The 14011-nt window shown below is 44.0% G+C and overlaps 1 protein-coding gene across 2 annotated transcripts in view; it reads right to left on the bottom strand.

Annotated features, from left to right (window-relative positions):
• The window catches only part of ESRP1 (epithelial splicing regulatory protein 1), a 109823-nt gene that overhangs the window by 63737 nt on the left and 32075 nt on the right, over positions 1-14011 (bottom strand). For both annotated transcript variants that reach the window (XM_075353047.1, XM_075353048.1), the window contains exon 4: positions 106-220. In XM_075353047.1, the coding sequence (XP_075209162.1) occupies positions 106-220 (115 nt within the window). The remainder of the gene's footprint in view (positions 1-105; positions 221-14011) is intronic.

The following is a 14011-nucleotide window of genomic DNA, read 5'->3' as shown; positions in this document are numbered from 1 at the left end:
GCTACTGTCAAACATTTTCCCTCCTTGACAGCCATCATCAAGAATAAAATCCACTATTTTCTGGGGGGGGGGGGGTTAGAACTCTACGCATAAAGAAAAGGATACAACTTTCCATTGCTGTAACATCGACTTCACTTGTTTCACCGGATCCCGGGCAGCATTTCATGAATTCTTTCCTCAAGTCAAAGAAGGAATAAAAACATTCAGGAAGAAGGATGTTCTGCAAAAGGAAGAATAGAAAAAAAACAAAAAACACAACTTTAAATAAAGTAGACTCAAATTACGCATGTCTCCACACTGCTCATTCCAGTCTCAAGACTTGTGCCATAAATTGTCCACACGAGACCAACGCAACCTAAGGCTTCTACAATAAAATGTGGAGAAGCTGTCTGAGCTATTGTTCCCAGGTAACCGCCATTTAGAGCAAAGTGTGAACAACGTCCCACGATCAACCTCCAAAGGCATGGAATGGTAAGGTCACCGTACCAAACCTTAAAAAGACCTTGCCTATCTTAGGGAAGATGAGCTGAGATCAGTCACCTATTGTCATATTGTCAGTGATTGAAAGCGTGATATTAGGACTGATTGTGTGAAAGTGCACATTACCAGGATGTTATTTATATATTTACATTCATTCATCGTATTTGTGTGTGGAGGGGGGGGGGGGGGGTAGTTTTTTTCTTTTCTATTGAGGAAAAAAAATAAAAATAAAAAAAAGATGCAGAATACTTAAGCTTTCAACTGATTATAGAAATGTAATACAGTTGGTAATTTAAAAATATTTTTTTATGTTATATGACAGACCAGTAATATTTAAGGATCACACACACACACACACACACACACACACACACACAACTTTTTTAAAACAAATTGCAAATTGACCATGTGTAGTAGATCAGCCACAATTTGTCTGTGCGCACACTGTAGGCCAACGTAGCCTCTTTCGTACATTTACATGGAATATAAATGTACTGAATGTGTGAATGTGGCCTTAGACTCCACATGTGCATGAGAGTACAGTCCATACACCGTTCTAGAAAACCGATACGCCAGTGCCTGGCTCCTTTCACATGACAGACAAAGCGCCAGTTAAGAAAAACGAGTTATAAAATGCCAAATACTCAACATTTTTAGGGAAAGTTTATTTTTCTGCCAAATCCCTCTTGATTGTGGATTAATACAGCACACCTCTGATCTTCTTCTGGCACATGTGAATTACAACAAACAAAAAAACAAAAAAAGACTGACTAACCCTGTAACACAGGTCTCTTTCTCAGCACAAGTCTATGGAGCCTCATATTTACTCTTACAGCCTTTCATTTCGAAAGCAGCAATTCCCCATACAGTAGAGGCTGGCAAAACCTAAAAGTGGTTATGCGTGTCCAAAAACCAACCAAAACTTGGAAACTATGAGATCTTTAAGTATTTTACTATACTTTGCAATATTGTTTTTCCTCCCTAATACTTGCAATGATTTTTTTTTTTAATTAGACCCTACGACTTTAACACGGGACTTGCAGATTTACATCAGGTTTCTGGATTCTTTGACAGCAAAATAGAACCGACTGCAGAGATAGAAACTCTGAACAGAAGCCGACGCAGAGTAGAGTGCACCGAGAAACAATTACATTTCTACAACTGATTGGAGAGTCACATTCAGCTGGAAAATCCTTCTATACACATCGTGTAACTATAAACCATGTTTGGCCGGATAAACTTGGCTCACATTTTCACAAGTGTCACAAAGACAAGGCAAGGTTACTGGACTCCTGGAACATGGAGGACCTGACTGAAAAGAGCAGGGGGAAAGAAGTGACATCACTTGTTTAATTTTCCATACTTCATGGAGAAAGTATACATTCAAAACGGAAGCATGTTACAGAGAGGACGTCCCGCAGAAGCAATGTTTCTAAAGAAGTCATCCTCCTGAGCCGATAGTTCCCTTTGCAAAGTTCACAATTCAAATCAAGAGTAAAATCTGCATTCAGAGAAGACAATACATTACTGAGATAGGAGATGGCAGTTGGTGCCAATAACATTCTATGCAGACAAGAGGGGCTTTGCCTCTAGCTCCTCCCCCTCTACATAGAATCTTATCAGACACTTCCTGCTCCTATAATGTAACTACACTGAATACATATTGTATCTATGAACTGGGAATGTATTATCAGTCCTGCCAGAGAAAGAAGCCGATTACGTTTATAAAGCTATATTATAAAGCTCCTTATTTTCATATGTACTATTGATCTGTAATATAAAAATGTAAACAAAGGTAACTTAAAGTGTCTTTACATCTTTCCAAATCAGAAACTAAAAATTGTACAGACCACATAAAAGTTTTGCTGCCGTGTCGAAATATACCGGTATACATTTCAATCCGTTTTGCATTAAATAATTTTTTTTTTTTTTTTTTTTAGAAGAAAAAAAAGTGTTCATTCAGTATTTTAATTTTCCATGTAATTAAATTTTAAATACAAAAAAAACAAAAACACAATGACAAACCAAACATTTGGTTACAAAAATAAATCAATCAATCTTAAGCAAATCTAAATAATATCGGAATACAGTTTGTGCTATTCAGGTGTATATGTCCTGTAGGACGCCCTGTATAAATATATGGGGGACATTTAAGATGGTACACAGGTTAAACATAATATATAATGTATTATCACTGACACCAAAATACACATTTTCCATCCATCCTTTTGATGATGATACTTTTTGTGCATCAACCTCTAAAATTAATATGTCGCATACCCCACCCCATCTCCGGTAGATTGCTCATTTGCTTCCATGCATCCTCCACCCACATTGTCCACCAGCTAGCCCTGGTCACAAGACCTTAGTATTTCACAATTTAATCTCATCTACCCAAGAAGGAAAAAAAAACAGTAATATCTTCAAATGTATTCAGGCAAGTACGGTATTATCCACTGACAGATCTGTGAATTTGAGTCACCATGTATTCCACCACACCCTACATCCCATAAAAGCTAGATAAAAGCTTTTCCACGCCTACACCTTACATTATGTGCACAGGAGAGGGAGGGAGGGGGGGGGGGGGGAAGTAATATCAAAAAGCATGTATAAAAAAAGTTACTGATTGAAACAAAAAAAAAAAAAAAAAACAAAAAAACTGTATAAAAGCTTATGGGTTACTGAAATATATAAAAAAAAAAAAAAAAAAAAAAAAAAGCTTGTTTCAGATACAGTAAGCAGCTTCTCAGCCACAAGGAAAAGGAAAAAAAGAAGAAGCTTCAGACCTAAAATTTGTTGCACAATTATTGAAAGGGGAAAACAAAAGGTTCCCTCCTAGAAAACATCACCAAACAGGAGTTGACATGCAGACAGGTCTTTCGAGTTGTCACTTAAGGGATATTCCAGCACGTGTCTAATAATTATGGAGTGTAAAGTTTAATATTGGGTTTTTCTTAGTTTTTATTGTCTTGCTCCAGGACAGCGGAATAATCAGCACAGATTGGCTGGAGTCTCCTCTGCATCAGCTACAGATATAGAACAAACCTTTTGTGTCGGTGGCGTTTTCAGGACGTAAAGCTGATTCTAACACTGCGCCAAGCAGAGAAACCAGTCATGCTTGTCAGACTCGCTCGGAACATCTCACTTTCTGATGCACCCGAGTGGCCAGAACCAGGGAAATACCGCTATGGCTTACATCCCCATGTGTGAGTCTCTGGTTACATGGACTATCCTCACCAGATGTATCTATACTTGATATTTACCAGGCTGGCAAACCGATGGGGGAGGAAGGGGCTCTGCTAAAAGGTGTGCAGAGATTTAAGTGGCTTTCAGTTGCTGGAACCTGAGGGGCCCCAAAATGCCCCTCTGTCACATGGGCAAATCCTAATTGGTGGGGGGAGGGGAAAAAAAAAAAAAAAAAAAAAAAAAAAAAGGGATTCTGTCTGTAGGTACAAAAAAAAGTTTGAAAAAGGTACCTTTCATTTTACATTTTTTATATGTTTTACATACTTTAGCATGCTGTCGATCTGTGGAGGTTCAGGTCCCCGGACCCCTATTGAAGTCCCTTTACTGATGACCACAAAAATCAAAAAAACACAAATAGCCAGCTCACCATGTCCAAACGAGCAGGAGTATCACATTGTCCACAAGGAAAGACCCAGGCACGGGTTTAATAGACTCCAAGAAGAAAGGAACAAAATCCATGAATAAGACATTACTTTTTTTTGTTGCAACGCGTTGGATCATCCATCCCGTGAGATCTGTAGGTGCCTATACCGATGTGACCATTTTTAAAATATTGGAATAAAGACGAAAAGTTTTATTTATCCTGCCTTTGTTCGCTGGATGTTCCTTTCTTCTTGGGAGTTTACTGAAGACCGTGCTCTGATGGGTTTTCTCTTGAGTGAGCCTCTGGAGAAGGGGAATGGGGTAGTGAAATCTAAAAATTGCCCAAATACACAATTTACAGAGTGGAGAAACCTCCAATTTTAGGAATATTCGTTCATGGAACCCAAAAGGAAAGCAGTCAGCATGATTTTACTACTGAAACTATATTCCCCTGTGATCAAGCAAGGCGAAGAGAGAATCAGGGCGTTCCACAATCACAGGTCTCGTATGGATATTTTGCCAAATAGTCAGGATATAGCTATTAAAATAAATAAAATCTTCAGAATTAGGTTATTACATGATAGAAAGGGCTTACTATCTACAAATACGGGTTTAATGCTCCATATGGTTAAGTTTTAGGTTGTTCGTACATGGCAACGTGTGTCTAACACCAAAATCACAGCAACACAATGCAACATTGTATTGTTGCATTTCCGGGTCACAACGCAACACTGTAGGAAATTACATATAGTCACATATTTCCAAATGTGTTTTTGGGTTGTGACAAGTGACTTTGATGCATGTCAATGTTGTGTAATGGGAATTTAGAATATTACTCATCAATAAAGAGCAATTTGTATATATTTTTGATGTCCAAATTTTTTAATTTGTTTGTTAGAATCATCCTAAAATCATTGGCTCTTTTCCTACAGGTGGTTGGACAATCATAGGTTGTCCTACTGAATCTAGTTGCATGGCTGGATAGGATATACAGCAATAATAGTCTTGTTCTTCGATGTGTCAGACTCCGTGCTGAGAAATCAAGCTCCAAAGCCACATGAAAATTAGCCTGTAAGCACCTATGAAGTGTCAATGCTGTCATGGTGCACCGACACTACCCCAATGCAAGTCTAAATTAATCTGCATGTGGCTGTAAAGCACAATTTCTCAGTAATGACCATTAGATTGCTAATAGTCAAGGATTTTTTTGTTTTACCATTGCTCTATGAACTATACTGCTATAAGACGGCTGACAGGCTGCCTTTAAAAAAAGAGTTCTCTAGATACTCCATGATGAAAGCCTATAGAAAACCCCGATAATAGGCAGAACACATTCATATACCTTTCCAAAAAAAAAAAAAAAATAAATAATTGCTAGAGCAAGGTAAATAGTTTTGCATGGAATGTGCAAAAGTATAGACCGTGTTCAGACATGAAATTATTTCTGCTGGCTACATGCATTATATATATCAAAAAGGACCTAAGGGCGAGCTCTGAGAAGGGTAAAAAGTGGAAGTGATTGACCCCTGAGTAATGCAAAGATAAAACGCAGGACAGTCGACAATCTGAGGACAGAAGGACCATAAGAAAATGAGCCTGGAGGATACAAATCAAATTGGGTGGTGTTGAGGGGTGACATCCGAAATATCCAATATCATTTATTAGATTAATCTACTAGATAGCAGCCGGTATACTGATTACAGCTCCCGTTTATATCTCTGGGCTCTTCTGCTCAGGGTCATGACCGTTCAGGTTTTAGACAGGGGAGGGGTTGCAGGGTCCCAGTGCTGCGGCACCCAAGAGGTGAATAAGTGCTGTGAGCGAAGAACAAGTATACAGTCTCCTCCGACGTCAAATGAATAAGTGTGGGTCCAGAGTTTGTTAATATAGAAGAGCCCTCTAAATATAAAAGGGAACTAATCTGAGATCAAATACCTGGGGTCTGACTTTTTTTTTTTTTGCGTGGATGATAAAAAGAGAAGTCCTTAAAGACTGGATCCAAAGTATGCATTTTTATTTATTTTATTTTGTTAAAAGCACCACTCCTTTTTGTTATTTTACCATTAGAGTGGTGCTTAAAATTTAAGTCCCCTGCCCCTGGTGTTATACTAACCCCTTTGGGTCTTCATCTGTTATTGCCATCATTCCGGTCGGTCTCCTATAATTTGTGACCTGCAGACGGCTCCAGTGTTTCATAGAGCGCGCAGGAAGTTAGAACTCAATGCAAGTCTAGGAGAGCCTCGGTCTGGCTCTCAGACTTATATTGAGAGTTTGTGGATTAACTTTTGGCTTCTGGCCAGTAAAACGTTACAGGCACAAGATGGTGCAGAGGGACTGGAGCGGTGCTGGAAAAAACCCAACACAAACGCACGCTGGAGTGGGGAGTTAATGTATTTTTGGTATAGCTAAAACCGTGATGAACGCTAGGATCATTTTTCATGCACCCCTTCCTTGGCATCCAGAAAAAAAAAAAAAAAAGGCAGGGAAGACTGCACTGCCTAAAATAGGAAGTTTAGTTTAGACCCATTTCCATGAAAACTACATACACCGGGAGTAAGCTGTGTGTTATTTGTAGCTGTAAAAGGCTCAAGTATTGAAATGGGTGGATGCTGTACATTATAGAATTTTACGCCTTGAACTCTGCTTTACTTTACAAAAAAAAAACAAAAAAAAAAAAAACACTGAAAAGTCAAGAGCTGAATGTTTATTGCTTCATGTAAAATACAGTAATTAGAAATGTTAATGATGAGAAAAAAAAAATTGGATAAAATCATCACCAATAGGATTAGATGATAAATGTAGAATTATTGAGCGACTATAAACAAAGATCATGTAACATCTCACGGGGACCGCTGCCTTGTAATAAATTATAATTAGAGATTCTATTTTAAGCATTTCATGTTGTCAAACACCTAAAAATGCCGGATTTATCCAGAGCACTGCTCTTCCAATTAACTAAACTGCTGATTCTAATAAGAAAAAAAAATAAATCTGCGCAGATCTGATAATTGTGAGACCCTGGGGAGAGTCCGATTACAGTTACTACATACTGAGGGGTAAAGCCCACCTCATCAGCTGGTCAGATTTTAAACACAATTTCACATTTGAACCTTCTGCTATACAAAGTGCATCGCAATACATTAGAATATCCTCAAATAGTTAATTTCAGTAATTCAATACAAAAAGGGAATATATTATATAGTCATTACACACAGAGGGATCTATTCCTATACATTATATAGAGTCATTACACACAGAGGGATCTATTCCTATATATTATATAGAGTCATTACACAGAGTGATATATTTCAAGTGTTTATTTCTGTTAATGTTGATGATTATGGCTTACAGCCAATAAAAACCCAAAAGTCATTATCTCAGAATATTAGAATATTATAGAAGACCAACTGAAAAAAATATTTTAAACTCAGAAACGTTGGCGTCTACTGAAAAGTCTGTACAGTAAATGCCTCAATACTTGGCCGGGGCTCATTTTGCATGAATTACTGAATCAGTGCGGTGTGGCATGGAGGCGATCAGCCTGTGGCACTGCTGAGGTGTTATGGAAGCCCAGGTTGCTTTGATAGCCGCCAATGAAGCCCAGTGATATTGTGGTTAGTAAACCAGTTATTGGTACTTTTGGCAGTGTGGACAGTTGCCAAGTCCTATTGGGAAAATTAAATTTCCATCTCCAAAAAGCTTGTCGGCAGAGGGAAGCATGAAGTGCTCTAAAATTTCCTGGTAGACGGCTGCGCTGACTTTGGCCTTGATAAAACACAGTAGAGCTACACTAGCAGATGACATGGATACGCAAACCATCAATGATTGTGGAAGCTTCACACTAGACCTCAAGCAGCTTGGATTGTGGCCTCTCCACTCTTCCTCCAGACTCTGGGACCGCGATTTCTAAATGAAATGCAAAATTTACTTTTCATCTGAAAACAACACCTTGGACCACTGAGGACAGCCCAGTTCTTTTTCTCCTTGGCCCAGGTGAGACACTTCCGTCATTGTCTATTGGTCATGAGTGGCTTGACACAAGGAATGTGACAGTTGTAGCCCATGTCTTGAATACGTCTGTGTGTGGTGGCTCTTGAAGCACTGTCTCCAGCAGCAGTCCACTCCTTGTGAATCTCCACCAAAATTTTTGAATGGCCTTTTCTTAAGAATCCTATCAAGGCTGCAGTTATCCCGGTTGCCTGTGCACCTTTTTGTCCACACAACTTTCTATTAATATGCTTGGATACAGTACTCTGAACAGCCAGCTTCTGTCAATGACTGTCATCTAGACACCTGTCGAGTCAGCAGTGTTCCCCATGATTGTGTAGCCTACTGAAAGACTAAGGGACCATTTTAAATGTTTATGAAGCCTTTGCAGGCGTTTTGTGTTAATTATTCTAATTTTGTGAGATTACTTTAGGGTTTTCATTGGCTGTAAGCCATAAATCAACAAAAATAAACACTTGAAATAGATCACTGTGTAATGTTATACAATATATGCATTTCAACTTTTGAAATTAATTACTGAAATAAATTAACTATATTCTAATTTATTGACATGCACTAGTGTCGCGGGCGCAGGAGGGGACGCTGCGCTCTCCCACTGCTCAGGTCCGGCTGCTGCTGCTCGGTGGTGGCTCGAGCGATTGGCGTATCCCGGGGACTCAAGCGGCGTTCCTCGCCCGTGAGTGAAAAGGGGGGGGGAATTTGATTGTGGGGATTTGATATTGTCCGTGACGCCACCCACGGTTGTGGTGAGATTGGTGACACCACCGCTGCTCTGGACGGGGATCCCGGAAGAGATGACAGGGAGCAGCCTGGATGTTAGTTCTCCCCTCCGTGGGTAGGGAGTTGGTTGTCCCGGGGCCCAGTGAGGGGGTAGGGATGGATTGCTGGTGGGTTACGGGGCCTGGTGAGGTGCAGGGTCGCGGGGGCAGCGCTGTGCCGCACGGCACGGTGGTACTCACTCAGCCAATGATGAATGCAAAGTCTCCGGTAAAACAAACGGCTGGATGGACGGGTCCCACTGACGGCTGCGGTGTTTCTCCTCCCGGCAGGTTGATGGTGACTGCCTTTCCCTGCACCCAAGTAGTGTGTACGGTTCCAATGGGTTCCCACCGGTAACCTGCTCCCCAGCTTGGATATGTGCTGAAGGAGCCCCTTTTGCCCGCAGGCTCTGGCCCTGGGAACTTTAGCCTTGGCGGTGACTGCGTTTCCCTCTCTCGGTTGGACTGTTGCCTTCTGTCGGGACTTGGCTGCTGGGAAACCCAGGAGGTTCCCTTCGCTAACGGATTTGACAAATTGCACGGCGACTCCTAGCCTTGTCAGGGTCCGTAAGCCCCTGCCGGATGGTGCTGGCTTCTCTTTGCGTACACCGGTCCAGTACCGCCGGGCCACCGCCCGTCCACGGTCCTTATGGCTAGCTCCAATAGGCCTCTTCTGCAGACGGTCACCACCGTCTGCCAACCTTGCTGATCCGTCCGGGCCACACACCCGGACCAACTTCAGGCTCCTAACTGCCACTTCGCTCCTCTCACTTTCACTTCAAAACTCTCTGCCTGCTTTTCCCGCCTCCAGGACTATGAACTCCTCGGTGGGCGGGACCAACCGCCTGGCCCACCCCCTGGTGTGAACATCAGCCCCTGGAGGAAGGAAACAAAGGTTTTTGTCTCACTTTGGTGTGCCTGACCGGGAGTGTGGGGTGTTGGTGTAGTGCTTGTGACAACCTGGCTTGCCACTAGTATGTCATGACATCCTAGAAGGTCAACACACACACACCTTAATCATTTGCTTCCTAAATGCAAAACTACACAAATTTCTTAGTCTTCATTAAGGCATTTCTAGTGTTTTGTTGTTAGAGGATCTACAAGTTATCTAGCTTAGTGATCTGTAAAAAATGTTTGGAGTCCATTAGATCCCAAGCTCCTGGTTCTGACCATAACTCTCCACTTCAATTGTTGGAGACTGCAGCAGGGATAAGTGGTACTTTGGGTTTGCAGAGCATAAAAAAAAAAAAAAAAAAAAAAAAAAAAGAAGTGCAGGATAGAAGCTGTGTTAATACTTCCTTGTTACACAGAGCTCATATCCAGCCTATATTACAGGGAGGGACACTCCTACAAGAGAAAACTACGAAACCCGGATCAAACTGCTTATCAGGGTATCTGAAAATGAATGACTGAAACTTGTGGACAAACTTCATGCAGATTTAATATAACAAATGTAAAATTTTTCCTGAAGGTGTCCACATCCTTTAAAGCTAACCCATCACCAAGATTTTCCTATATAAACTAAAGCCAGTGCTATACTGGTGCTATCATGCCGATTCTATACATACCTTAAGTTGTCAGATTGGATGTATAATTTTTGAAATACAGGCAAGTTACAGAAATGTGCAGCTTTTTGATTGGCAGCAGCTGCCGAATACCTAAAATGTGGGTGGGGTTTTGCTATCTATACCCGCCTGTCTGCTGCCTCACCTCCGTAGATGCTAGACTGTATGGGCTCCTTTTAGGTAGGAGTCATTTCTGGCACGTGATAGGGGAGTGTTAGAAATGCAGCCCATACAACATCTACAGAGGCCAGGCAGCAGACAAAGGTAGGAATAGATAGCAAAACCCGACCCACATATTAGCTATTCGGCAGCTGCTGCCAATCAAAAAGCTGTACATATCTAACTTTACTTGCCTGTATTTCAAAGAAGGGAATTTTGTTTACTTACCGTAAATTCCTTTTCTTCTAGCTCCAATTGGGAGACCCAGACAATTGGGTGTATAGGCTATGCCTCCGGAGGCCGCACAAAGTATTACACTTAAGTGTTAAGCCCCTCCCCTTCTGCCTATACACCCCCCGTGCTCCCACGGGCTCCTCAGTTTTGGTGCAAAAGCAAGAAGGAGGAAAAGAATTAAAAACTGGTTTAAAGTAACTTCAATCCGAAGGAATATCGGAGAACTGAAACCATTCAACATGAACAACATGTGTACACAAAAAAACAGGGGCGGGCGCTGGGTCTCCCAATTGGAGCTAGAAGAAAAGGAATTTACGGTAAGTAAACAAAATTCCCTTCTTTGTCGCTCCATTGGGAGACCCAGACAATTGGGACGTCCAAAAGCAGTCCCTGGGTGGGTAAAATAATACCTTGTAAGAGAGCCGTAAAACGGCCTCTTCCTACAGGTGGGCAACCGCCGCCTGAAGGACTAGTCTACCTAGGCTGGCATCCGCCGAAGCATAGGTATGCACCTGATAGTGTTTCGTGAAAGTGTGCAGGCTCGACCAGGTAGCCGCCTGACACACCTGCTGAGCCGCAGCCTGGTGCCTCAAAGCCCAGGACGCGCCCACGGCTCTGGTAGAATGGGCCTTCAGCCCTGAGGGAACCGGAAGCCCAGCCGAACGGTAGGCTTCGAGAATTGGCTCCTTGATCCACCGAGCCAAGGTTGATTTGGAAGCCTGTGACCCTTTACGCTGGCCAGCGACAAGGACAAAGAGTGCATCCGAGCGGCGCAGAGGCGCCGTACGAGAAATGTAGAGTCTGAGTGCTCTCACCAGATCTAACAAGTGCAAATCCTTTTCACATTGGTGAACTGGATGAGGACAAAAAGAAGGTAAGGAGATATCCTGATTGAGATGAAAGGGGGATACCACCTTAGGGAGAAATTCCGGAACCGGACGCAGAACCACCTTGTCCTGGTGAAAAACCAGGAAAGGGGCTTTGCATAACAGCGCTGCTAGCTCAGACACTCTCCGAAGTGAAGTGACTGCTACTAGAAAAACCACTTTCTGCGAAAGGCGTGAGAGAGAAATATCTCTCATTGGCTCGAATGGTGGTTTCTGAAGAACCAGCAGCACCCTGTTCAGATCCCAGGGTTCTAACGGCCGCTTGTAAGGAGGAACGATGTGACAAACCCCCTGCAGGAACGTGCGTACCTGTGGAAGTCTGGCTAGGCGCTTCTGGAAAAACACAGAGCGCTGAGACTTGTCCCTTAAGGGAGCCGAGCGACAAACCCTTTTCCAGTCCAGATTGAAGGAAGGACAGAAAAGTGGGCAAGGCAAAAGGCCAGGGAGAAAAACCCTGAGCAGAGCACCACGACAGGAAAATTTTCCACGTCCTGTGGTAGATCTTGGCGGACGTTGGTTTCCTAGCCTGTCTCATAGTGGCAATGACGTCTTGAGATAACCCTGAAGACGCTAGGATCCAGGACTCAACGGCCACACAGTTAGGTTGAGGGCCGCAGAATTCAGATGGAAAAACGGCCCTTGAGATAGCAAGTCTGGTCGGTCTGGTAGTGCCCACGGTTGGCCGACCGTGAGATGCCACAGATCCGGGTACCACGACCGCCTCGGCCAGTCTGGAGCGACGAGGATGACGCGGCGGCAGTCGGCCCTGATCTTGCGTAACACTCTGGGCAACAGTGCCAGCGGAGGAAACACATAAGGGAGCTGAAACTGCGACCAATCCTGAACTAAGGCGTCTGCCGCCAGAGCTCTGGGATCTTGAGACCGTGCCATGAACACCGGTACCTTGTTGTTGTGCCAGGACGCCATGAGGTCGACGTCCGGCACCCCCCAGCGGCAACAGATCTCCTGAAACATGTCCGGGTGAAGGGACCATTCCCCTGCGTCCATGCCCTGGCGACTGAGAAAGTCTGCTTCCCAGTTTTCTACGCCTGGAATGTGAACTGCAGAGATGGTGGAGGCCGTGGCTTCCACCCACATCAAATCCGCCGGACTTCCTGGAAGGCTTGCCGACTGCGTGTGCCGCCTTGGTGATTGATGTATGCCACCGCTGTGGAATTGTCCGACTGAATTCTGATCTGCTTGCCTTCCAGCCACTGCTGGAACGCCTTCAGGGCAAGATACACTGCCCGTATTTCCAGAACATTGATCTGAAGCGAGGACTCTTGCTGGGTCCACGTACCCTGAGCCCTGTGGTGGAGAAAAACCGCTCCCCACCCTGACAGACTCGCGTCCGTCGTGACCACCTCCCAGGATGGGGGTAGGAAGGATTTCCCCTTCGATAATTAAGTGGGAAGAAGCCACCACCGAAGGGAAGCTTTGGTTGCCTGAGAGAGGGAGACGTTCCTGTCGAGGGACGTCGGCTTCCTGTCCCATTTGCGTAGGATGTCCCATTGAAGTGGACGCAGGTGAAACTGCGCGAACGGAACTGCCTCCATTGCTGCCACCATCTTCCCCAGGAAGTGCATGAGGCGCCTCAAGGGGTGTGACTGGCCTTGAAGGAGAGATTGTACCCCTGTCTGTAGTGACCGCTGCTTGATCAGTGGAAGCTTCACTATCGCTGAGAGGGTATGAAACTCCATGCCAAGATATGTCAGCGATTGGGCCGGTGTCAGATTTGACTTTGGAAAATTGATGATCCACCCGAAACTCTGGAGAGTCTCCAGGGTAGCGTCGAGGCTGTGTTGGCATGCCTCTAGAGAGGGTGCCTTGATCAACAGATCGTCCAAGTACGGGATCACCGAGTGACCCTGAGAGTGGAGGACCGCTACTACAGTAGCCATCACCTTGGTGAAAACCCGTGGGGCTGTTGCCAGGCCGAACGGCAGTGGCACGAACTGCAGGTGTTCGTTTTCTATGGCGAAGCGCAAGAAGCGCTGGTGCTCTGGAGCAATCGGTACGTGGAGATATGCATCCTTGATATCGATCGATGCAAGGAAATCTCCTTGGGACATTGAGGCGATGACGGAGCGGATGGATTCCATCCGGAACCGCCTGGTCTTTACGTGTTTGTTGAGAAGTTTCAGGTCCAGGACAGGACGGAAAGACCCGTCCTTCTTTGGGACCACAAACAAGTTGGAGTAAAAACCGTGACCCTGTTGCTGAATAGGAACAGGGACCACCACTCCTTCTGCCTTCAGAGTGCCCAGCGCCTGCAGAAGAGCCTCGGCTCGCTCGGGAGGCGGGGATGACC

The sequence above is a fragment of the Anomaloglossus baeobatrachus genome, chromosome 6 (genome assembly GCF_048569485.1).
Source record: "Anomaloglossus baeobatrachus isolate aAnoBae1 chromosome 6, aAnoBae1.hap1, whole genome shotgun sequence".
In the NCBI taxonomy this organism is placed as follows: Eukaryota; Metazoa; Chordata; class Amphibia; order Anura; family Aromobatidae; genus Anomaloglossus; species Anomaloglossus baeobatrachus.
This window is presented reverse-complemented; position numbering and strand designations above follow the sequence as displayed.